Raw genomic sequence first — 23,296 nt, 5'->3', positions numbered from 1 at the left:
ATTACAATCAATCCTATTTTCAGAAATTAGAGTAAGAGTTAGGGAATTCCTCGATTTTGCTAATCAAAGGAAATTCAAAAGCTTTGTTGTATCTTGGGAGGACCTTTGTCTTAACCCTCTATCAACTTTGTGTGGGGGCAAATAGTTCTCTTTGGAAAATGTCACTCGCGCCTTGAAGTCTGTTGTTTAATTCAATATCGTCTTCGGTTCTATCTTCTCCACTCAATATATCCATTAGAATCATGGCAGAGAGGTAATGTTTAGTCAAACTAACATTAGTTATAAGCGAAATAACCACAATAGCGTTCAACTCGATCCCAATATTCCTAATGTTATTTTTTTCATAAGCCTCAACCCATCATGGAGGGTCGATACTTTGCTTTGGACATTAGTGTCAAAAGAGATATGCCTATAAGATCCAATCACTCATTTACCAAAGTGATCTTTGATGATGGTGTCGGCTCGCACAATCTTAAGTTGCTTAAGAGTCATCATCTTTTAATTTAAATCATGCCACATGTGAAATTCTCTACGATAATATGGTACTCTTAGTAATCAAAGCAAGTTTCCAAAGAAAATCAAGATGATGACATTGAATTTCCATATTTAATTCTCTACACAAGGAATTTTCCTTAATGATGTATCCTATGTCATAAACATAACATAATTTCATTATAATTGTCACTCAATTTAATTTTTTTTAAAAAGTAATCAAAATTATTTTCAACAAATTGTTTCCTTTTTCTTATAAGTTATTTTAAAGGCGCATAAGCATACAATTTTGAAATGTATGCCTATAAAATAATAAATATGATGCTAATTTTTTTGTAACAAATATGGTTAAATTTGAAAAAAGAAGAAGATGATTTTAAATAATATTTAGGGAGATGTATCATTTTTCTGACATTTAGGGGAATATACTGATTTTGGTGAGGGAAACGGAAAATGCATCTTACTAGACGTACTTTTTGACTTTTTAACACATTAATTCCTTTGGTTAGACGGTTAAATATTAGTGATTTTGCCTTTGAGTCTTGAGTTTGATTCCTCTCCAACTCATATTTGTATTTTTATTTCATTTTGTTTCAAGCTTTACTTTTATTTTTAATTACTATTTTTAACACATTAGCTCCTTTAGTTAGATGGTCAAATAATAGTGATTTTATCCTTGAATAATTTTTAACACATTAATTCATTTTAATTAATAATTTTTAGTTATAAAATCAAATAATTATTGTCAAATATAATTATTTTTAGTAAACATAATTCTTATATGTGTAAAATTTATTTTTCAATTCATATCATAAGTGTATTAAGTTTTAGTATTATATATTTTTTATGTGTATTTGAAATAATTATTTGATTTTATAATATTAGAAATCATCATACTACTAATATAAGTGGAGAAAATAAATATTTGACATATAAATATTATATATAAAATATATAAAAAATTTGTTGATGTTTTAAAAATAAAATATATTTAACATAATGATAAATATCAATATTATAAAAAATATTTTTATTATATAATAGGCAATAATTATTTTATTTTATAAATAAAAGAGTTATTAACTAAAAAGATGAATTAAAATAAAAAATTGAAAACAATATATTTATTAATTAAAAATAATAAAAAACTTGAAGTAACATAAAATTAAAAAATACAAATGTGCTTAGAAGATGTATTGAACTTGGGACTCAAGAATAAAATTATTATATAACCATCTAATCAAAAGAGCAAACATGTTAAATTGGTAATTAAAATAAAAATAAAACTTGAAACAACATAAAATAAAAAATAAAAATGTGAATAAGAGATGAATTAAACTTAAGATACAAGATAAAGTCTAACATTTAACCAAAAGATTAATATATCAAAAAATCAATAAGTGTGCCCTATTGGATGTTGAAAACACTGAAATATATTATTTATTTTTCTCTTTAATTAACCTATTTTCTTAAATATTAAAAACAATCCTATATTTTCTTAAATATTTTTTAAAATCAACATTTTTTTCAAATTTAGCCGTGCTAATTGATTCCTGGATAGTATTTCCATTTTCAAAAGATTATGTCGTGGCTCATTAGCCACCAACCAAACTCATTTCAAATCAAATCGGGTAGACCGCTTTCGTGTAAAACACAACTACCGATGTAAAGATCCAAGCAAGCATCTCAGTTTTCTTTTCTAGATATGAATGGTCGGATTGGGGTTTTCTTTTCCATTAAACTGTCGTGAAGCCTGGCGGTGCTGAACCCTCAAGAGCAAAAGAAATGGAGAAACAAGCGGAAAACTCCAGCAGGTTGGTGCTTGTCTTATATCCATTTCAAGGCCATATAAATCCCATGCTCCAGCTAGCCACTATATTTCATGCAAAAGGCTACTCAATCACCATAATTCACCCTGAATTCAACTCTCCAAACCCTTCAAACCATCCTCAATTCACCTTCATATCCGTCCCAGATAAGCTGCTTGAGTCCAAAGTGTCCCTCTCACCCGGGGATTTTATGAATTTGGTTTTGGCTCTCAACAAGAACTGTGCAGCACCGTTTAAGAAATGCTTGAAACAAATGTTGGATGACGAGCATCCCTGTGAACGTATTGCTGGTGTAATATATGATGGTCTCATGTACTTCGCTCAAACGGTCGCCGATGATCTTGGTTTACCAGGCATTAGCATGCGTCCCACTGCTGCAGCAATGTTACTCTTTGCTGTTATTCCTCAAATTGAGCAAGGTATGTCTGGCAAATTCAAAATTTCTGCTTTTCAGTTATCTGGTATCAATCAATCAAATCAAATATTCTCAGTGACTTCCTCTAATTAATAGCTTTATGCCTTTTAATGTAATAGAGTCCGTCTTTGACAGACAAATACCGGAGCTTCAACCCCTTGAGCTTACACAAATGGTTACATCTATGTCAAAGAGTCCAACGGACGCCATGACAGAGGTGAGAGCTGCTTCCTTAAATGCAATGAAGAGATCGGCCGGTATGATTGCCAACTCAATAGAATTCCTTGAACATGCAGCACTGACAAAGATTGGAGAACACTCTCCTGTTCCAGTTTTCACAATTGGCCCTTTTCACAAATTAGCTCCATCCAGTTCCAGCTCATTACTGCAGGAAGAAGCTGACTGCATTTCTTGGCTCGACAAGCAAGCCCCGAAATCTGTTATCTATGTCAGCTTTGGAAGCATGGCCAGCTTGAGTAAGCAAGACATTGTTGAGATATCTTGGGGGTTAGCCAACAGTGAACAGCCATTTTTGTGGGTGATTAGGCCTGGTTTGGTTCTTGGGTCCGAGGGCACGGAGCTGTTGCCAGATGGTTTCCTAGAGACAGTTGGGGACAGAGGTTGCATCGTCAAATGGGCACCTCAAAAGGAGGTGTTGGCGCATTGTGCAGTGGGCGGATTTTGGACTCACTGTGGATGGAATTCAACACTTGAGAGTGTCTCCGAAGGGGTACCGATGTTATGCAGGCCTTGTTTCGGGGACCAGTTTCTTAACATGAGGTACATCTGTTATATATGGAAGATAGGCCTGGAATTGGAGAATGAATTGGAGAGGGGAAAGATAAAAGGAGCTATAAAAACACTACTAGTCAATATAGAAGGAAAGGAGATGAGAAATAAAGCTATGGAATTTAAGGGGAAAACAGAACTTTGTCTAAGAGAAGGCGGCTCTTCATCGAGCTCCTTGGATGAGTTCACAAAGCGTATCTTATCCGTTTGATCACTTGAGGAGATGCTCTAACATTAAGTAGTAGCTTTTGCCTGTTTGGTTTGTTCTTTAATGGCGTTTTCTGCATTTAATTTTAAAGTTGGGAGTCTATTGTATACGTCATGGTTTCTAGTTCATGACAATCAGTGATGATAATTTGTTGGTTAGGGTTTCTAGTCTGCACAATGATATGGTAAACGCTATGTGATTGAAAATGTATTTATTATCAAAATTTAAACCTTGTTGCTTCTTGTTTTGATCAGATTGATTGAGCTTCATTATAATATGAAGCTATATATCTGCCTAGACCAGTTTATGGTGTCCAAGCTCAAAAGTGGATGGGTTTGATAAACATGTAAGTTTGAAAAATGAGTTTAGACAAAAAAAATAAGGTTTAATTTTTAAATGGGTCAAATTTCGGGTAAGGTTTTGTTGGCTCGGGTCTAGTCTGACCCAAATTTGTAAACATAAAACTTGCTGCTGTTTCCATTGTTTTGATGCTGTTTTACTACTGTTTTGCTGTCATTTCACTATTATGCTACTACTATTTTGTATTATTTGAATATTGTATAAATATTATTTTATTGTTAGTTTTGTTACTATTTTTAGGGTCGACTTTGGGGGCTATTTTTGAGGTGCAGCCACCAAGGCCCAAAGATAAAAAAAGCCCAAAAATGTTTATTTTATTAATGATAGAAGGGGCCCAAAATATAAAAATATATTTAAAATAATATTTATTTCAAATAAAAAGATTCTTAAATATTATTTATTGTTTGGTATAAATAATATTCTTAGTAGGGTAATTATTCTGTCCAATATTAACGGAGTAAAAACTCAACAAGCACATCTAAATTAATGCCAAGTGTTTTTTAAGTATTATTTTATTATACTCTAAAACAAATGACATTAATCTAGACAAAAACTTTTACTCTAGTAACAATATATAAAATAATTATTTTTTTAATAAATTCACAACTAAATTGGGGTTGGATTAATTCATAAGTAAAATTCTTTTTTTTTTTGATAAAATGATTGGGTGTTTTATTGGAAAAAGAGGAAAGCAACTGGAGGCCCAACAGACCATTGGACCCAGACCTATTACATCAAAAACTGAAGTAAATCTGGCCTCACTATAATGTTGATAGTGAATACCTCCTAACCAGCAATTAACACGCAATTTAATGGAAACGGAAAGCAATAAATGAAAAGTAAGAAAAAGGACCCTAAATATCTACCCCAGTCAATTCTAAAACGGCTGGATACCATTAATTCTCCTGATTTGTTATTTCAAAATTCAATCTATTCTGACGATAGCAGTTTCTAAGGATAAGACTTTACTTGATATCATCTTTTGAAATCATTTCCCTCAAACGCTCCTTCAGTCTGGATTTCTTAGCCATCTTCTCTCCGAAGCAAAAATATGGTGCTTCAGCTCTTCTCCCATCAGGTAAAAGGTTTCTCCTCTATCAAGAGCGTCTTTTGCTAGTCTATATGCATGCGAGTTCCCTGAGATGTGAATATGCTGAAAGATAATCTCTTGAAAACAAGGTTTCTTATTCTGAATGTCTCTGATAATAGCTCCAATCACTGATTTATCTGTGTCGAAACCTTTTTTGAAAACAAAAATTTAGTTGTCGACTTTAAAAATTAAACTGGAGTCGCCACCGATCCTTTATTAAATGTGTGATCGGCCCACCCTATTTTGGTCAACGAATTTTGAGAAAATGAGTCCGGGAGTCAGTTACGCACGAGGAAGGGTTAGCACCCTCGTAACGCCCAAAATCGGTACCAAATTGATCATTTAATGTCTTGGTGTCGAAGGTTAAAAAGATTTTAAAATCAACTCGAATGATTAAATTTGAAAAAGGATAATCAATTGTTCAAGTCATGTAAAGAAATCGAGTCCCAATACATTAGGGTACAATTCCTCATAATCCCCGAACTTTGAATATCACTTTTATTTTATGCGAAAATCTTCATTTCGAGAAAGTAACATGCCACACCCAATACGTTAGGGCACGACAAGTTAAGTTCTCAAAAATGATTTTTATACTCATGCATTTTAAATAAAGAATATCCTCGGTTATTTAAGATTAACAAAAAAAAAATCAGAACTCAATACGTTAGGGCTCAATTTTCCTCGAAAATCCCAAACTTCGAATATTATTTTTATTCAAAAAAAACCTTTGAATCAAGAGAAAATGATTTTGATGTTTTGACAAAACCAAAATATATCTTCTTGTTTAAAAGAAATGACATAATGTTAATATACAACATGAAACACATACCTTAATTTTAAATTATATTCGTATGTGAATTATGAAATGTCAATGCATAAATATACATGTATGCAAAAGTTATGAAAATAAAAGAATAATAAAATATATATATATATATAATATGTACATGTATTTACAAAATATGTATATATATATTTATCAAAAATAAAAGAATAAAAAATATATTTAGATTTATACAGATATATAAATTATTAAATATATATAAAAAATATGAAAATATGTATATACAAAAAATTTATGTATATAGGTATATATATATGTACGTAATAATTATGAAAATAAGATAAAAAAATAAAAGTATATATATGTGTATATATTTACAAAATAAAAGATGTATAAGTATGTATTGGAAGATCGTGGAAATACATATATGCATATATATAAATTATAAAGTTTAAAAAATTAGGAAAGTAAAATAAAAATATAAAAAGTATGTATGTATAAAATATAATGTATGTGAAGGTTAAAAAAATAAAAAACATATATAAAAAATAAAATAAAACGCATGAATGAAAATGTATGCATGCATGTTCTAAAGCTTAAGAACACATATATATTATATAAAGAAATATGTATATATATACTATATAAAAATGCATGTATAAGTTTAGAAATAATTATAAAAAATGATAGTAAATAATATGATAATAATAAATAATGGTACAATGATAATAGCATAAAAAATAATAAAAATAACTAAAAAAAATGGACTCAATTGAACTAAAACGGAAAAAAATGGGGCAGATTTGAAATAAGTTAAAAAAGACCAACTTGAATGCGCAAGCAATAATGGAGGACCAAAAGGGAAATTATTCCCACCTTCCATAACGCTGCGCAGCGAGGGACCAAGTTGAACAGAAATGAAATTCGCGGCTAATTTTTAAAAAACAAAATGAGTTTAATTGAAATGCATCACAAAAAGCAGGGGCTAAATGCGCAATTCTACCATTAAAAGCCAGAACGCGCGGATCCTCCCCTCTGGGTCGGGTCACCGCGCGGCTCTGGCCATTTAAAACGGCGTCGTTTTGTCGTTTCAATAAAAACAAAATTTCCCTTTTAAAAAAATTTGATAGCCCATTTTAAAACAAAAAAAAGAATGCTGCCCCTTTTGCTCTGCTAGGGTTTCGACCCTAGCATCCTTGCGCCATGCTTCATCACCTCCCACCCAAAGCTTCGATGGCGGAGATGGTGGTGGCACGACGACCTCGGCGAACAGGTAAGTGTTTTTCCCTTCTTTTCTTTGTTATTTTAGGTAAAATAAAATGAAAAAAAAAAGAAAAAAAAAAGAAATATGCAAATAAAAAGAAATGATGAACACTTCAAAGTAAAAACAAAACCTTTGAAAAAACGAATTTCCTCTGTATTTCTCTCTATTTTTGTACTTTTTTACACTCCAAAAACCCTGTATTTACATATTGAAGTTGGCCTTTTATAGCCAAAATGGAAATGAAAAAAATCAAAAGAAATCTGTATTGTTCTCGAATTTTTGCTATTCTGTTTGTTTGTTACTGTAGGTATGGTTGGAGGAGCGGCGTTTGCGGAGGTGTGGCGCACGTGGAGCGGGGTCGGCCCCGAGACGTGCGGCGCTGGAGGTTGCTGGTGGCTGCTATGCAACTAAGGCTTTGCTTAGGTTTTTTTTATTTAATGTATTGGGCTATCTGGGCTTGTATTTTGTTTGGGTTTATTCTTTAATGGGCCAGGCACATTTGGGCTTATACAATCTGTTAAAGTCATTTGGTATCTTTTGATTATTATTTTGGAGTCCCTATAAGTCTAACCGATTGAAGTCCCAGTGAGATCCTAACTTTGTGCCTTCCAAACATGCAGACGCTTCTGCTGCAAATGGAGAGGAAATATTATTGTGGATGATCGTCTTTAAGACCAGTAGTTCCCCCCTCAGATCCCAACCCACCAGACCTGCCGCTGATTTGAAGTTTCTACTTTCAAACGATGCATCGAAATGGATCGTTACTCTCGGTATGTCCTCCTGGATTCTGTAATTTCTGTTCATATTAGCAGGGATCTTAATTGCTTTCATTCCTTCATGTTCTTCCATATGCCTCTGTATGTTTTGTGCTAAAACTACTCTTGTTGTATTTTGCCCCTCATGTATGAATTGATTTCTAGAAAACCATATTAACCATAAAACATAACAGAAGAGTCGGCATTGAGCGCCGTTACCTCTCTTGAAAACCCAGATTAGCCACTCCCATAGAATTTGATTCGTATTATTCATGACCTAGGATAAATGAAAAAACTGTCAAACTTCTGTTGTTGTGGGACATTCACGGAAGATATGAAAGCTATCTTCTGCCCAGGAGTAGCAACGGGGACATCTATCGTTTGAAATGACTTTTCTGTACCTGAGATTAGCAAGATTAGGAATAAAATCCCAGGAAATTCGCCAAATAGTGATTGCGATTTTTGAAGGTGACTGTAGGCTCCATAATTTCCTGTAAAATTCTTTAGTTTCGGTCTATAATAAATAATTAGTAGGATCCAGAATAACATCTTGTAATAGTTTATAGGCACTGCGTACTGAATACTCGCTGGATAATTCTCTTTTCTAAACTTGAGTATCCTTGTGATCAGTCTCTGTAAGAGGGATCTGTAGAATTTTCTGAGCAATTTCTGCTTGAAAGGTACTATTAATCAAATCCGACCTCTATTTTCTGTTTGTATTATCAATAAGATCCGAGACTAACTGTAATTCCCCATTGTTTGATTTGTTATGTCCATCAACTGTATCGATCCCCTGTATCCAGCTATCTTCCCCGATAGAAATTTTGTCTCATCTGCCCACTCTCTAGCACATCCCTTTTTGGAGAAGTCCCTTTGCTGCCCATATACTCTTCCAAGTAAGTGAAGGTAAATTTCCCAACTTTGCATTTAGAAAACTTGATCGCGGATAGTACTTTGCTTTTAATACTCTGGCTAATAAAGAATTTGGATAATTAATAAGAGGCTAACCCAGTTTGGCTTATAACGCAATATTAAATTGACCAAGATTTCGAAAACCTAAACCACCATTTTCTTTTAAGGAACAAAGGTTTTTCCAAATGCACCAATGAATTCCCCTTTTTTCGTGTCCCTTCTGCCACTAGAACCTCGCAACGATACTTTCGAGTTCATCACATAGAACTTTAGGTAATAAAAAACAAGCCATCGCGTAAGTTGGTATAGCCTGAAGAATGGCCTTTATAAATACTTCCTTTTCATCCTGACATAAATACTTGTTACTCCTATTGTCAATACATTTTTTGAGTCGGTCCTTCAGATTTTGAAAAGATTGCTTTTTTCTCTGACCCACCATATTCGGCAACCCTAGGTAACGCTCTGGTTTGTTCGAACTGCTGACCCCTAATAGATTGACAACCAGTCTCCTATCTTCCTCCAATGTGTTCTTACTAAAAAATATTGTTGTTTTGTCAAAATTAACACATGGACCCGAGTAAGATTTGTACTCGCGTAGAATGTCTTTGAATATATTAGCATCCTTGCTTGTTGCCTCCCCAAATAATATGCAATCATCAGCGGATAATAGATAGGATACATGTGGGCCACTTCTATTAACCTTAACACCTTTTAAGAAACTTCCATTTGTTGCTAGTCTCAATAGGCTCGATAGACCCTCACCACATAAAAGAAATAAGAACGGACAGTTAAGTAAAATTCTTAAATAATAATAGTATGAATAGATATTTTTTTCTTACTTGAATACAAAAATTATATTTTTTCGACACATTAAAATAAAAAATTATGATTTATTATGATAATCATCACGCCATATCCAGTTATAATTGGTTTTTATATATAAAATCTAAAAAAATCTAGCCTCCGAGATTTGTACAACCGTGACCTAGGTGTAACTAAGATAGATACTATATATTTGAAATTTAATCCTTTTATATTTTATGTTTTAAAATTCGGGTTCAATTGTTAACCCCATCCAAATTTTCTAATAAGTTCATTAATATGATATTTTAAAATAAAAAGATACTCACTTAATAGTCATGTATAACATTACACATTAGACTAAAATTGAGCTTAATTTTGAGTTTTGTCCCTTTATTTGTAGTAACTAATTTTAAAATAAAAATTGAGAAGGTTTTTGGAAAACATTGATGTTGATGTTATCATTAATGATTTTGCATCTCAAAATGTTCAGAGAACCCATTTTTATGTTTTTTTTTGTGTTTTTGTAGTTGATCACATAGACGTAAATTGAATGAAAATGGTTTTTTTAATTTTGTTAGAAAAATATTTTATTGTATTACATTTTATATTTTTTTAAACGGGCCCAATTTATTATTTCACCTAGGGCTAAAAAATATTAAGAACGAGTCGACTATTTTAAAGGCATTTGCTTGTTAAGTTACATCTATTTTAATGTTATTTAAATTTAGGTATAAATATTAAATATTATCTTATTTTATTTTATTTTATTTTAAATTTGTTGGGAAAAATGTTTTAATGTTTGTAATGTATTTTATGTATTATATTTTTAGTTTTTTACATAAAAATAATAATATTAAAAATTTCATACGGACAGATTGAACCAAATTCAAATTTTAATATTTTTATCTGAATCGAGTTTGAATAAAATTTTAAATCTATTTTTTGAACTGACCCCAAATTAAAAAAAACAAAAAGTCTAAAATTATGTTGGGAGCTACCCGACCTATGATAACCCACAGATCCCACTAACGAAGTTATTATACTTCAAGTGGTGGATCTAGAAGGTCCTAGACAATGAAGGGTTTTATTTTCTACTTAAATAAAAAAACAAATTGAGTCAGCAGGCATTAAATACGTAGATACTTCCAAGGCCACAAGTCACAAGTTTGTTTGTTTTCGAAAAAGGAGGTCAAAATTGAGTTGCGTCGGGCGAGTTGAGATGTTCTCCAGGAGCAAAACTTTCTTAATATATTCAATCATTTCATCTGATCTTTTTAATTACGGACTCCATTAGTCATTGAGACTTGAACTCCCTGAGAAACAGGAAAAAAAGAATGGAGAAGCAACAGAAATCCAGTCATGTGGTGCTTGTTATGGTAACCTTTCAAGGTCACTTAACTCCCATGCTCCAGCTAGCTAGTCTCTTGCACTCAAAGGGCTTCTCAATCACTATAGTTCACCCTGAATTTAACTCTCCTAACCCTTCAAACCACCCCGAATTCACTTTCATATCCATACCAGACAAGCTCACGGAATCTCACTTCTCAGATAAAGATGCTGCAAGTCCTGTGTGGAATCTCAACAAAAACTGTGCAGCACCATTACAGCAATGCCTCGAAAAGATCTTGCACTCTCTTCACCATATTGCCGCGGTCATCTATGATACACTCATGTATAGTGCTCAACCTATCACCGAGGATCTAGGGCTACTCGGGATAGTTCTGCGTACAGGTTCTGCTACAACAATGCTATTCTATCCCGCCTTTTCCCAACTTGATGAGGAACGAATAGGTATGATTATCGGGATAGCCAACACTTGCTTTTGAGGTGCTCCAGCATTACAGATGTTATAACAATCCACTAATTCCAAGTGACAGTCATTACTAAAATTTTTTAAATTTGTGTTACAGATTTTGTGTATGAAATTAAATCGCCAGAGCTTCAAGCTCTTCAGCTTAAACGCCTTCGTGCTTTACTATCACAGAATGCAACCAAAGCGATGACGGAAGTGAGAGTTGCATTCGCAAATGTGCTGAAGAGATCATCGGCTATAATTGTGAACTCAATGGAATTTCTTGAACCAGAAGCACTGTCAAAGGTTAAACAATACTCCCCTGCTCCGATTATCACTATAGGACCATTACATAAATTTGCTCCAGCCATTTGCAGCTCATTATTGACTGAAGATGATAAATGCATATCTTGGCTTAACAAACAAGCCCCCAAATCTGTCATCTATGTGAGCTTTGGTAGCATTGTCAACTTTGATAAGGAAGAACTAATTGAGATAGCATGGGGACTATCCAACAGTAAACAACCCTTCCTGTGGGTGGTTAGGCCTGGTATGGTTCGTGGCTCAGAATGGATTGAATCATTGCCAAATGGGTTTGAGGAGAGTGTGGGAGAAAGAGGTTGCATTGTGAAATGGGCACCTCAAAAGGAAGTGTTGGCTCATGCTGCAGTTGGTGGATTTTGGACCCACTCTGGGTGGAATTCAACCATTGAGAGTATTTGTGAAGGGGTACCAATGCTATGCAGACCTTTCTTTGGAGACCAACACTTGAACACAAGTTCCATCTGTAATGTTTGGAAAATAGGCTTGGAATTGCAGAATCTCGAAAGAGGGAATATAGAAAGAACAATAAAAAGACTACTGGTGGATATGGAAGGAAACGGTATCCGAAAGAGAGCTATAGATCTGAAGGAGAAGGCTGCTTTTTATCTAATGGAAGAGGGTTCTACAAGCTGTTCTTTGAACAAGTTAATAAAGCATATATTATCTGTTTAAGAAACATGAAATCAAACCTCCTTGTGGTTGTACTTTCAGTTTATGTCATGTCATTGTAATTTGTGTCTTTTTAGTAAGATGGCATGTAGAAAAAGCACAAACATTTGAAGAATAAACATGGTACAATACATTTCTTTTATAGTTGTTGTATGTTTTACGGTTTGAAACTGGTGGAGGGGAGAGTGATATCAGAATTAAACCTTTCTAACAGTAATAACTTCAGTATTTGAACTTCATAAATTCACTTTTTCATCTTTCAACTAATTTTTGGTTTTATTAAACATTTTACATTATTAACAAACAAAAACATAAAACAGATTTCATTATTTTAACATATTTAAGCCAACAGCTCAAAATTGATTCAAAGCTGTAAACCAGAAATCTCAATGGCTTTGACTTTAGGCTTCTTCACTTCCTTTTTAGGAATAGTAACAGTAGGAATCCTTTTTTTTTAAGGGTTGATTCCCAATTGTCCAATTTAGAGTTTGGATGTTTTTTGAAAAAGGACTCTCAATTGTACATAGACTTTAATCTTGACTGTCGATGTAACTCAATTTGTATCGTTGATTTTGGGGAGATAAACTATAAATAGAGGCCTCCCCTTCATTTTTATTCAATCATTCTTGAGTTAAGAATAAATGGAGAGTATTTATTCAAACATTTGGTGTGCATTTTTTTCTTGTGACTTTTCAACACTTTTGTTGTTATTTCTATTTCGAGAGCCAGGCTGACTTAAGTGCATTTGAAGCGAAGAAATTGTCCAATGCCACACATATTACAAGGCTAAAGCTCTAACCTCGTGACACTTGTACCAAGAAATACGCATGATAGAACTCGACAAGCTCAGGGTTCTCCCCCTTCAACAATCAATGAATAAGCAATATATAGTTATTGAACAACCAAGGGCCACTCGAAAGCATCTTTCGTAGATCAATGACATGGTAAAACTGAAATCCCCAATAGGCATTATACTTGCCCCTAGAAGCGACCGCCCGAGATAAAAGAGGTTTCTCTCTATAGCGACAAAATTAATTGACCTCTCGCCGAGAAACTTACCAATCAAACAAAAATCGTAATTGATATTCCTCCCCCAACGCTTCCTCCGACTCAACCACTAACGTCAAGTCCTCCTAATCCTATAAGACATCCTCCTTTCGAGTCATCAGCACACAAGACAAAAGAACTAAAACCTGTACTGTAGAAGCCCAAATTTGTTGGCCCAGTAAAAATAAAAACAATGGCCCAAATTACACTCAACAGGCCCAAAAATAAAAAATCCTAGCCCAGGAAACTAAAAATTTTCAGCCAAACCCTAAGTCCCCTAGCGCCGCAAGCTTCCATGCGTGGCCTCCTCGTCTGCCACACCTCCAACGCACGCCTCTGCCACTGCATCTGACACCTCGGCCGCCTCTACCACTGCTACCTGCAAGGAAAGGTGAACACGCAACAACCAAGAAGCCAAGCACAAGCAGACAACAGAAACAAACAAAAATAGTAGAATAGAGAGTTGTTCAAATCGGCTATAAAGGCCTAGATCAGATCCTTGTATTTTTTTCCGCACATAAATCAATCAAAACTCAGAAATCGAATTCCAAAGGTTGATTTTAGACTATTCTCTCCATTTTTCTTTTGATATTTTTTCTATTTATTTATTTTCTCTTTTTTCTTATTTTTCTTTCAAATCCATTTTAAAATAATTAACAAAAGGGATAAAAAAAGGGGAAAAGGGAATCAACTCACCTGAATCGGCCCCCTGAGTCTGTCGTCGTCATCGGCCCTTCGCCGTCGCCGGACGCGGGTATAGGGAGGGGCCAAAGCTTTTCTTCTTCCCCGCGTTTCCCTGTTCCATGGCCCCGATCTCGGAATGCGCTTCAACGCAAGGCTTGAAGGCGCCCTTGCATGGCTCCGGCCACCAGGTAGAGGAGGCGTGACGGCGGTGGGGTTCCAAGGCTAGACCTGGAACCCTAGCAGAGAAAGGGGACTTGAATTTTAAATTTTTTTTGTGTTCTTTGACAGCAAATGAAACAGCAGAAAAAAGCAAAAATTTTTAGTTTTATAGTAATTAAAACGGAGCCGTTTGAAGGGGGTGACCTGCGCCTTTTTGCCCTAATGGGTAATTTGCGCATTCTGTCCCTCCATTTGGCGCTGAGGTGCAATCTGACCTTTTTATTATTTTCGATTTTGGCCACATAATTTGGCGCCTATTCCAACCTAGTCCTGCACAAAACGATGCGCATAAGGGACGGGGAATTTTCACAATTGGTCTCTTGATTTTGAGCACGTTTCATTTCAATCATTGACAATCCCTTTTTATTTATTTACAGTTTGGACCCCCGAATTTTGGTTTGATTTTAATTTCATCCTTTAGTTCATTTAATTAATTTATGTTTTTTAAAAGAAAATGGGAGTTCCTCTATTATTTATTTTAAGTTATGTATATATATATATATATATTATTTACCTAATATCTTTCTTATTATTTGTATTATTTGATTTAAGTCATTATATATACACATACATATTTTTTATTAATTTATATACATATACATACTTATGTATATTTCTTATTATATCATATAATTTATATATATGTACATATTCTTTATTTATTAAATATATTTTTATATTTCATATTTTCTACATACATATATATACTTATATATTTACATAATTTAATTCATATACCTATACATGTATGTACATACTTACATTATTTTATTTTTATAATATACATATTTATATCTTTTTGTCTTTATATAATATATATACACACATGCATATTTTCTTTATATATATGTAATTATGTTTCATATTTTATAATTCTTATACATATACATATATATATACGTATAGACATACATATTTTCATTATATATACATACCTACATAGTTTTTGTATTTTAAATTTTTAAAATTCATACATACATTTTAAAATTTTATAATTTTATTCATTTCTTTATTATCATTATTATTTTACTTTATGTTTATTTATTTATTTATATGTCCATATTATTTTAAAAAATGTTTTAGTTTTTATTTTGTTTATTTACTTGTTATTGTATATAATTGATTTGTTTTTATATATTTATTTTGTTATTTTTGCTCGTATTATTTTTACTCGCATTATCATAATTGTTATTCCGTCACATATAATTTTTACCCAAATTCATAAAAAGAGAAATTTTAAGAATAAAGGCAATACTCGGTATTTAGGATTTTCGAGAATATTGAGCCCTAACGTATTAGGTTCCAATTTTCTTCGTTAAATCTAAATAATCGAGAATGCTCTTTAATATATAAAAAAAACATAAATAAAAAGTTCATTATCGCGAATTCAATACATTGTGTCCTAACGCATTGGATATGACACGTTTTCTCGAGACGAGGATTTTTTTCAAAAAAATAATAAAGGCAATATTCCGTATTTAGAAATTTGAGAAGTCGTGCCCTAACTTACTGGGTTTCGATTTTTCTCGCGTTAAATCTAAATAAGCAAATATCCTTTTAAAATTGAAATAAATGAGGTTTAAATAAAAAATAAAAGGCAAGCTTACTCTAAAAAATACGAGGTGTCGTGTCCTAACTTACTGAATGTGACATCTTGTTACTTCGAAATAATGGGACATTTTTCATTTTGATTTATTCGAGTAATTTTAAAACAACACAATATAAAGAGGGATCGTATTTTTAAATTCTTTTCGAGTTTTTAATTTTCGACACTAAGACATTAAGTAATCAACTAGGTACCAATTTTGGGCGTTACGAGGGTGCTAATCCTTCCTCGTACGTAACCGACTCCCGAACCTATTTCTTTGATTTTCGCAGACCAAATGCATTGTTTTAATAAATTTAAATCGTTTATTAAAAACAACCGTTTTACGAGGTGACCCGATCACACCTCAGCAAAAAAGATTGGTGGCAATTCTTATTTTCGTTTTTATTTTTAAAATCCAAGTCGACCCCGTTTAATCAAAAATGGTGTCAACAGCTTGACGACTCCGCTGGGGACGCAAAATAAGAGAGTCAAGCCATGTGTTGATTATTTCTTGTCTTTTTTTCGAAAGTTGAAAATTCGATTTAAATTTATGATCCTCTCATTGCATTTCATCTGTTTTGAGTTATAGTTTTCATCATGTTTTGTAGTTTAATTCTTTATATCTGTACACATTGCATTGCATGACCGTGAGTCACACCCTTTTAAGTGGGAGTGAGAAACTAGTCCTTCGTGAGGTTTTCACCTCCGTGTAGGATAGTGGATCGCTTCCGGGATACATATGTACCTATGTCTTCGTGAGATTTTCATCTCCGTGTAGCCATAGGGAAATGTATTCCCCTGAACTAAACTCGATCCATATGAGCCTATAATGAGTGAGGATCGAGTAATCTGCTGGTTCGGGTACCTTTGCTTTAGAGCCGAACCGCATGTAGAAGACTTTAAGAACCTACCCTAGGTAGAACCACGCCAAACCCTAGTGGTCACCCGAATAGATGCTCTATTTGTTTCTTTCTTACTTACGTTTGCTTTGTACTAGCCCGTTTCGTTTTGTTTCGGTTATGATTGCATTGCATTATATTGCATTTTTCATCAAATAGAAAAGATGTGCTGATTCACGTTCAAGTATCTAAGTAGAGAGCTTGTCATAAGAAAATGAGTTTCTTGATAAAATGGAAGACAATGCGGTCGTCCGAATATGGTCCGAGAAAACATAACGAGGGAAGGGTGATAGTCTAGTGAATGAGTACATGACTTTGCCTCGTTGCCCGAAGTCTCAAGCTAACAAAGACTATTCGAGAGCAGCCAATGTTCCAACTCTCTTATGGGAGCCAACGAGCATCACGAGAATAAGTGAACAATGGGTCGCAGCTCGGATCAAGTAAAAAGAAGATAGAGGAGGTGCCCTTTGAAGAGTTTTCGAGATTCAATCTTACATACGTATTTGAAGAAAAGGATTGATGTCTTTACTTCGAGTATTAGGACAATGTCGTATATGTAAATATCCGTTATATGTAAAAAGATTTATTTTCTAGAAAAGTTTTTCTAATAGAATTGAATCAAGATCAACGCCTCTTTTTGCATTCATGCATCTGCATTACATTTCATTGCAAGCATCTTTTCATTCATTAACATTAAATTTCATTGCATACAATAAATTTTCTAAAATCCAAAAGTGCATTGAGTTTAGAACTCTAGTACAGAGCCAGATAGATGATGAAGATTTGGAATTCTCTGAAGATATCGATGGTATGGAAAGGAAATATGTTTGTGCCTTTGAAGAAGGAACTAAAAAACTAAAAAACCTATCAGGAATTTGTTTCTACATCCCTAAAGGTGTTCTAAACAACTGGACTGTGGAGGAGATTCTTGTAATTTTTAGGACCATTTCAGAGTAATATTTGGAACGCTCTTATTGCTCTAAGCCAGGGAGCAATAGAAAATCCTTTTGTGAAAAAGACACATGTCCACTATTTTTTATTTCAATGAAATGCATCTTTGTGTCTGGTTTTGGCAAACATTCTTTTGTTCCTTCCATTTCATTCATACTCATACCACACAGATAATTACCCTTTGATTCATTTGTTCTTTGAGTCTTCTTTCGTTCCTATAACAGGTCTCTAGATATCAATGATATGAGCGACACTGCTATTGACTTAGAATCTCCTTTTGAGCAAGATATGTGTCCAGAGGTACCTCAGGACTTTGAAGACGACCGAGACTGTGGTTTATCTCTTGATTTGTTAAGGATGGTAGAAAAAGTCAAAACAGATCCTACCTTACAAAAAAAATCAACGAAGATTGTGGGCTCAGGAGAAAAGAAAGAGGTGAAGATCAGAGCATGTATCACCGCAGAGACAAAACGAGACGTCATTAAATTCAAAAATGTTTTCGCATGATCGTCCCAAGATATGCCTGAGCTATTAAGACGTGTGGACGCTGTTGAGGCTAAGAAAATCTTAGAAGAGGTCCATAAGGGTGTCTGAGGAACACATGCTAATGCTTTTGCAATGGCCAAGCAAATCATGAGATTTGGGTACTGCTAGTGCACAATGGAAAGGGATTGCATCGGTTATACCAAAAAACGCCACAAGTGCCAAATTTACGGAGACAAGATTTATGTGCCTCCTTTTCTCTTCATGTTATGACTTTTCCATAGACTTTCTCTATGAGGGGCATGGATGTCATTGGGCCGACCTCGCCAAGAGCTTCTAGCGATTATCGATTCATCTTTGTGGTCGTCGATTACTTCATAAAGTGGGTAGATATTGTTTCATATGCCAATATCACAAAGTTGACAATCAGCAATTTTCTTGAAGAATCATATGTCAATATGAAATGCCAAAAAGGATCATATTAGACAATGTATTGAATTTGAACAACCGCACGACATCAGAAGTTTGCAGTCTATTCAAGATTAACAGCATGTCGCCCCAAAATGAACGGTTAAGTGGAAAAAAAAACCAAAAACACAAAAACAAAAAATAAAAGAGACAAAAAAAAATAAAAAAACCTCTACCGGGGCACCTCATTTCTCATTGGTATATGGAATAGAGGCAGTCTTACCCATCGAAGGTGATATTTCTTCCCTTCGAGTCTTGTCAGAGTTGAAGTTGGATGAAACAGAATGGATCCAAGCCGATATGATCAATTAAATTTGATCGAAGAGTAAGGGTTGAAAGCTATCCGTCATGGTCAAATGTACCAAAAGCGAATGATACGAGTTAACCAAAAAAGGTTTGCTTCAGAGAATTCCATGAGGGGGACCTGATATCGAACAAGATCCTTCCCATACAAAAGGACTTCAGAAGAAAATGGATGTCAAACTAGAAAGGACCTTATGTGGAAGGCCTTATCTGAAGAAGCGTCGATATTGACCAAGATGGATGGCAAGAACTTGCCTAATCTTGAGATTTCTGATTCAAGCAATAAACACTTCACTTGAAAAAAAACAAACGAAAAAAAAGGAAAAGAAAAAAAAGAAAAATGAGAGGCCAATGTGAAAACCCGCAAAGGGCGCCTTGAGACCAAAGGGGTTTTGAATTGAAAACCCAGTAATGGACAGTTCAAATTTTTATCAAAGGTGGGGCATGCGGTAGTCTTGTCCTCTCTGAATTAATAAGAAGGAGAGATGCTACATCTTGGGACATCAACAAAGTCTTCTAAGACTTCTAAACACATATCAAGTTCAAAAGGGTCCTCAAGAAGTTTGGGGCAGAGAAGCTCATACTACGATATCTGGGGCACCTATTTCCATTTTATTCATTTTTTGTATTTTTAACAAAATACGCCATCTTGATTAATTTATTCTCATTTGTGTTCTAGCAAAATTTTCTATCTTGATTGATTCATTCATTTCGAGCTGTGTTCTCAACAAAATTTCATATTGTCCATTTTGATAATCTTTTTCAAGCATTTTTCATTGAAATAACGATTACTGGACTGATAATATTCAAGCAGAAGGAGTTCTGCATATTACTCTAAAAGCTTCTAAATAGTACGATGACTTGAAACAGGGCTATTGTTTAGAATTAACTAACTTAAGGGTTAGAAGCATTGGAGAAAGAATAGTCTAAATTGCGATTATTTCTTTGGTTTTTCTGTCAAAGATACCAGCTGAACAAGAGGGCATGGTAACACGTCAGTGATAAAACCTTGATGAATAGCGAGTAATGACAACCTAAGCATTAAAAAAGGGATCATTCTCATGAAATTCTACACTCATACGAATATCATTCATACATATCTAGTTAGGAGCATTTGATTCATTCTAATCATGACATCCTAAACACTAGGCATAAATTGGTCCATGAAATGGATTTTATAGATCATGTTCCCCAGAGAATAGATCAATGGAATTACGCATACCCCTGAGGTTGCAATTAAAAAGATTGAAGCCACAATGGCGAATCTTCCTTCCCTGATATTGCAATTTAGCAGATTAAAGCTACGACAGCAAATCTTGCTTCCCTGGCATTGCAATTAAAAAGATTGTAGCCACAACGGCGAATCTTACTTCCCTGGCAATGCAGTGGATCAGATTGAAGCTACAACGGTGAATCTTGTTCCTCAACATTGCAATTAAAAAGATTGAAGCCACCACGACGAATCCCATTTCCCTGGCAGTACAGTAGAGCAGATTAAAGCAACGACGGTGAATCTTGCTTCCCTGATATTGCAATTTAGTAGATTAAAGCTACGATGGTGAATCTTGCTTCCCTAACATTGCAATTAAAAAGATTGAAGCCGCAACGGCGAATCTTACTTCTCTGGCGATGCAGTGGATCAGATTGAAGCTACAATGGTGAATCTTGTTCCCCGACATTGCAATTAAAAATATTGAAGCCACAACGGCAAATCTCACTTCCCTAGCAGTACAGTAGAGCAGATTAAAGCTACGACAGCGAATCTTGTTTCCCTGATATTGCAATTTAAAATATTGAAGCCGCAACGACGAATCTTACTTCATTGGCAGTGCAGTGGAACAGATTGAAGCTACAACGACGAATCTTGTTCCCCGACATTGCAATTAAAAAGATTGAAGCCACGACGGCGAATCTTACTTCCCTAGCGGTGCAGTGGAGCAGATTAAAGCTACGACGGTGAATCTTGCTTCCCTGACATTGCATTTAAAAGATTGAAGCCGCAACGGCGAATCTTACTTCCTTGGCGGTGCAGTGGAGCAGATTAAAGCTACGACAGCGAATCTTGCTTCCCCGACATTGCAATTAAAAAGATTGAAGCCGCAACGACGAATCTTACTTCCCTTGCAGTGCTGTGGAACAGATTGAAGCTACAACGGTGAATCTGGTTCCCCGGTATTACAGTTTAAAAAGATTGAAGCTATACTCACAGATCTTATCTCTCTGAAGTTGCAGTAGAGCAGATCGCATCAAGTCTTATCTCCCTAAGCAGTAGTGGAGCAGACGAAAGAAACCAATCCTATCTCCCTAAAGTTGCAGTGGAGCGGATTAAAACCACATATCTTATCTCTCTGAAGTTGCAGTAGAGCAGATCGCATCAAGTCTTATCTCCCTAAACAGTAGTGGAGCAGACGAAAGAAACCAATCCTATCTCCCTGAAGTTGCAGGTGGAGCGGATTAAAACCACAGATTTTATCTCTCTGAAGTTACAGTAGAGCAGATCGCATCAAGTCTTATCTCCTAAGCAGAGAGTGGAGAGCATTTAATGAAACCAATCCTATCTCCCTGAAGTTGCAGTGGAGCAGATTAAAACCACAGATCTTATCTCTCTGAAGTTGTAGTAGAGTAGATCGCATCCAGTCTTATCTCCCTGAAGTTGCAGTGGAGCAGACAAAAGAAACCAATCCTATCTCCCTGAAGTTGCAGTGGAGCAGATTAAAAAACCAGATCTTATCTCTTTGAAGTTACAGTAGAGCAGATCACATCCAATCTTATCTCCCTGAAGTTGCAGTGGAGCAGCAAAAAAAATCCTATCTCCTTGAAGTTACAGTGTAGCGGATTAAAATAATGAATCTTATACCTCTAAAGTTGCAGTAGGTCGAATTAAATCTTATTATATCAAACCTTATCTCCCTGAAGTTGCAGTAGAGCAGATTGAAGATTCAAGTCTTATCTCCCTGAAGTTGCAGTGGAGCAGACTAAAGATACCAATCTCATCCCCATGGAGTTACAGCAGAGTAGATTGAAGCTACAAGTCGTATCTGAAGTTGCAGTAGAGTGGATCGAAGCAACAAGGCACAATGGATTGGAAAAAGGCTACTTGAAGAAGAGAAACACCCAAGAAAGTCAAGCCTCGGCGAGACTAGGCAAATTTGGTCCTTCTTAGTCTTTACTCTGTTCTCGTTACACCAAAATGAGCAAAGAGGGGCAGCTGTAGAAGCCCAAATTTGCTGGCCCAGTAAAAATAAAAACAATGGCCCAAATTATACTCAACAGGCCCAAAAATAAAAAACCCTAGCCCAGGAAACTAAAAATTTTTAGCCAAACCCTAAGTCTCCTAGCGTCGCAAGCTTCCATGCGTGGCCTCCTCGTCTGCCACACCTCCAACGCACGCCTCTGCCACTGCGTCTGATACCTCGGCCGCCTTTACCACTGCTACCTGCAAGGAAAGGTGACCACGCAACAACCAAGAAGCCAAGCACAAGCAGACAACAGAAACAAGCAAAAATAGTAGAATAGAGAGTTGTTCAAATCGACTATAAAGGCCTAGATCAGATCCTTGTATTTTTTTTACGCACATAAGTCAATCAAAACTCAGAAACCGAATTCCAAAGGTTGATTTTAGACTATTCTCTCCATTTTTCTTTTTGATATTTTTTCTATTTATTTATTTTCTCTTTTTTCTTATTTTTCTTTCAAATCCATTTTAAAATAATTAACAAAAGGGATAAAAAAGGGGAAAAGGGAATCAACTCACCTGAATCGGCCCTCTGAGTCCGTCGTCGTCATCGGCCCTTCGCCATCGCCGGACGCGGGTATAGGGAGGGGCCAAAGCTTTTCTTCTTCCCCTCGTTTCCCTGTTCCATTGCCCCGATCTCGGAATGCGCTTCAACTCAAGGCTTGAAGGCACCCTTGCATGGCTCCGGCCACCGGGCAGGGGAGGCGTGACGGCGGTGGGGTTCCAAGGCTAGACCTGGAACCCTAGCAGAGAAAGGGGACTTGCATTTTAATTTTTTTTGTGTTCTTTGACAACAAAGGAAACAGCAGAAAAAAGCAAAAAAAATTAGTTTTATAGTAATTAAAACAGTGCCGTTTGAGGGGGGTAACCTGCGCCTCTTTTCCCTAATGGGTAATTTGCGCATTCGGTCCCTCCATCTGGCGCTGAGGTGC

General features: G+C 35.0%; 3 protein-coding genes across 3 annotated transcripts; all 3 read left to right on the top strand.

The window, feature by feature from the left end:
* Positions 1-2,114: 2,114 nt before the first annotated feature.
* Positions 2,115-3,986, top strand: LOC105791704 (UDP-glucose iridoid glucosyltransferase). Its single transcript, XM_012619915.2, has 2 exons — positions 2,115-2,740; positions 2,856-3,986. The coding sequence occupies exons 1-2, from the start codon at positions 2,278-2,280 to the stop codon at positions 3,734-3,736; spliced, it is 1,344 nt and encodes a 447-aa protein (XP_012475369.1). The 5' UTR covers positions 2,115-2,277; the 3' UTR covers positions 3,737-3,986.
* Positions 3,987-5,243: 1,257 nt separating this feature from the next.
* LOC128042553 (uncharacterized) lies at positions 5,244-9,212 on the top strand. Its single transcript, XM_052633934.1, has 5 exons — positions 5,244-5,272; positions 7,145-7,240; positions 7,539-7,654; positions 7,852-8,001; positions 8,790-9,212. The coding sequence occupies exons 1-5, from the start codon at positions 5,244-5,246 to the stop codon at positions 8,888-8,890; spliced, it is 492 nt and encodes a 163-aa protein (XP_052489894.1). The 3' UTR covers positions 8,891-9,212.
* Positions 9,213-10,910: 1,698 nt separating this feature from the next.
* LOC105791714 (UDP-glycosyltransferase 76B1) lies at positions 10,911-12,629 on the top strand. Its single transcript, XM_012619927.2, has 2 exons — positions 10,911-11,493; positions 11,613-12,629. Exons 1-2 carry the CDS (start codon positions 11,037-11,039, stop codon positions 12,488-12,490), a joined length of 1,335 nt encoding a protein of 444 aa, XP_012475381.1. The 5' UTR covers positions 10,911-11,036; the 3' UTR covers positions 12,491-12,629.
* Positions 12,630-23,296: the final 10,667 nt, after the last annotated feature.

The sequence above is a fragment of the Gossypium raimondii genome, chromosome 7 (assembly GCF_025698545.1).
Source record: "Gossypium raimondii isolate GPD5lz chromosome 7, ASM2569854v1, whole genome shotgun sequence".
Taxonomy (NCBI): domain Eukaryota; kingdom Viridiplantae; phylum Streptophyta; class Magnoliopsida; order Malvales; family Malvaceae; genus Gossypium; species Gossypium raimondii.
The sequence above is the reverse complement of the archived record's forward strand: the minus strand, read 5'-3'. Positions and strand labels throughout refer to the sequence as shown.

What these genes read in the sequence shown, in the direction of transcription:
- LOC105791704 (XM_012619915.2), top strand. Translation starts at nt 2,278, where the DNA reads ATGGAGAAACAAGCGGAAAACTCCAGCAGGTTGGTGCTTGTCTTATAT. An exon ending in TATTCCTCAAATTGAGCAAG is followed by an intron (nt 2,741 to 2,855) that starts GTATGTCTGGCA and finishes TTAATGTAATAG; the next exon opens with AGTCCGTCTTTGACAGACAA.
- LOC128042553 (XM_052633934.1), top strand. Translation starts at nt 5,244, where the DNA reads ATGCTGAAAGATAATCTCTTGAAAACAAG. An exon ending in GATAATCTCTTGAAAACAAG is followed by an intron (nt 5,273 to 7,144) that starts GTTTCTTATTCT and finishes TTGCTCTGCTAG; the next exon opens with GGTTTCGACCCTAGCATCCT. An exon ending in GAAATGGATCGTTACTCTCG is followed by an intron (nt 8,002 to 8,789) that starts GTATGTCCTCCT and finishes CCCTGTATCCAG; the next exon opens with CTATCTTCCCCGATAGAAAT.
- LOC105791714 (XM_012619927.2), top strand. Translation starts at nt 11,037, where the DNA reads ATGGAGAAGCAACAGAAATCCAGTCATGTGGTGCTTGTTATGGTAACC. An exon ending in ACTTGATGAGGAACGAATAG is followed by an intron (nt 11,494 to 11,612) that starts GTATGATTATCG and finishes TTTGTGTTACAG; the next exon opens with ATTTTGTGTATGAAATTAAA.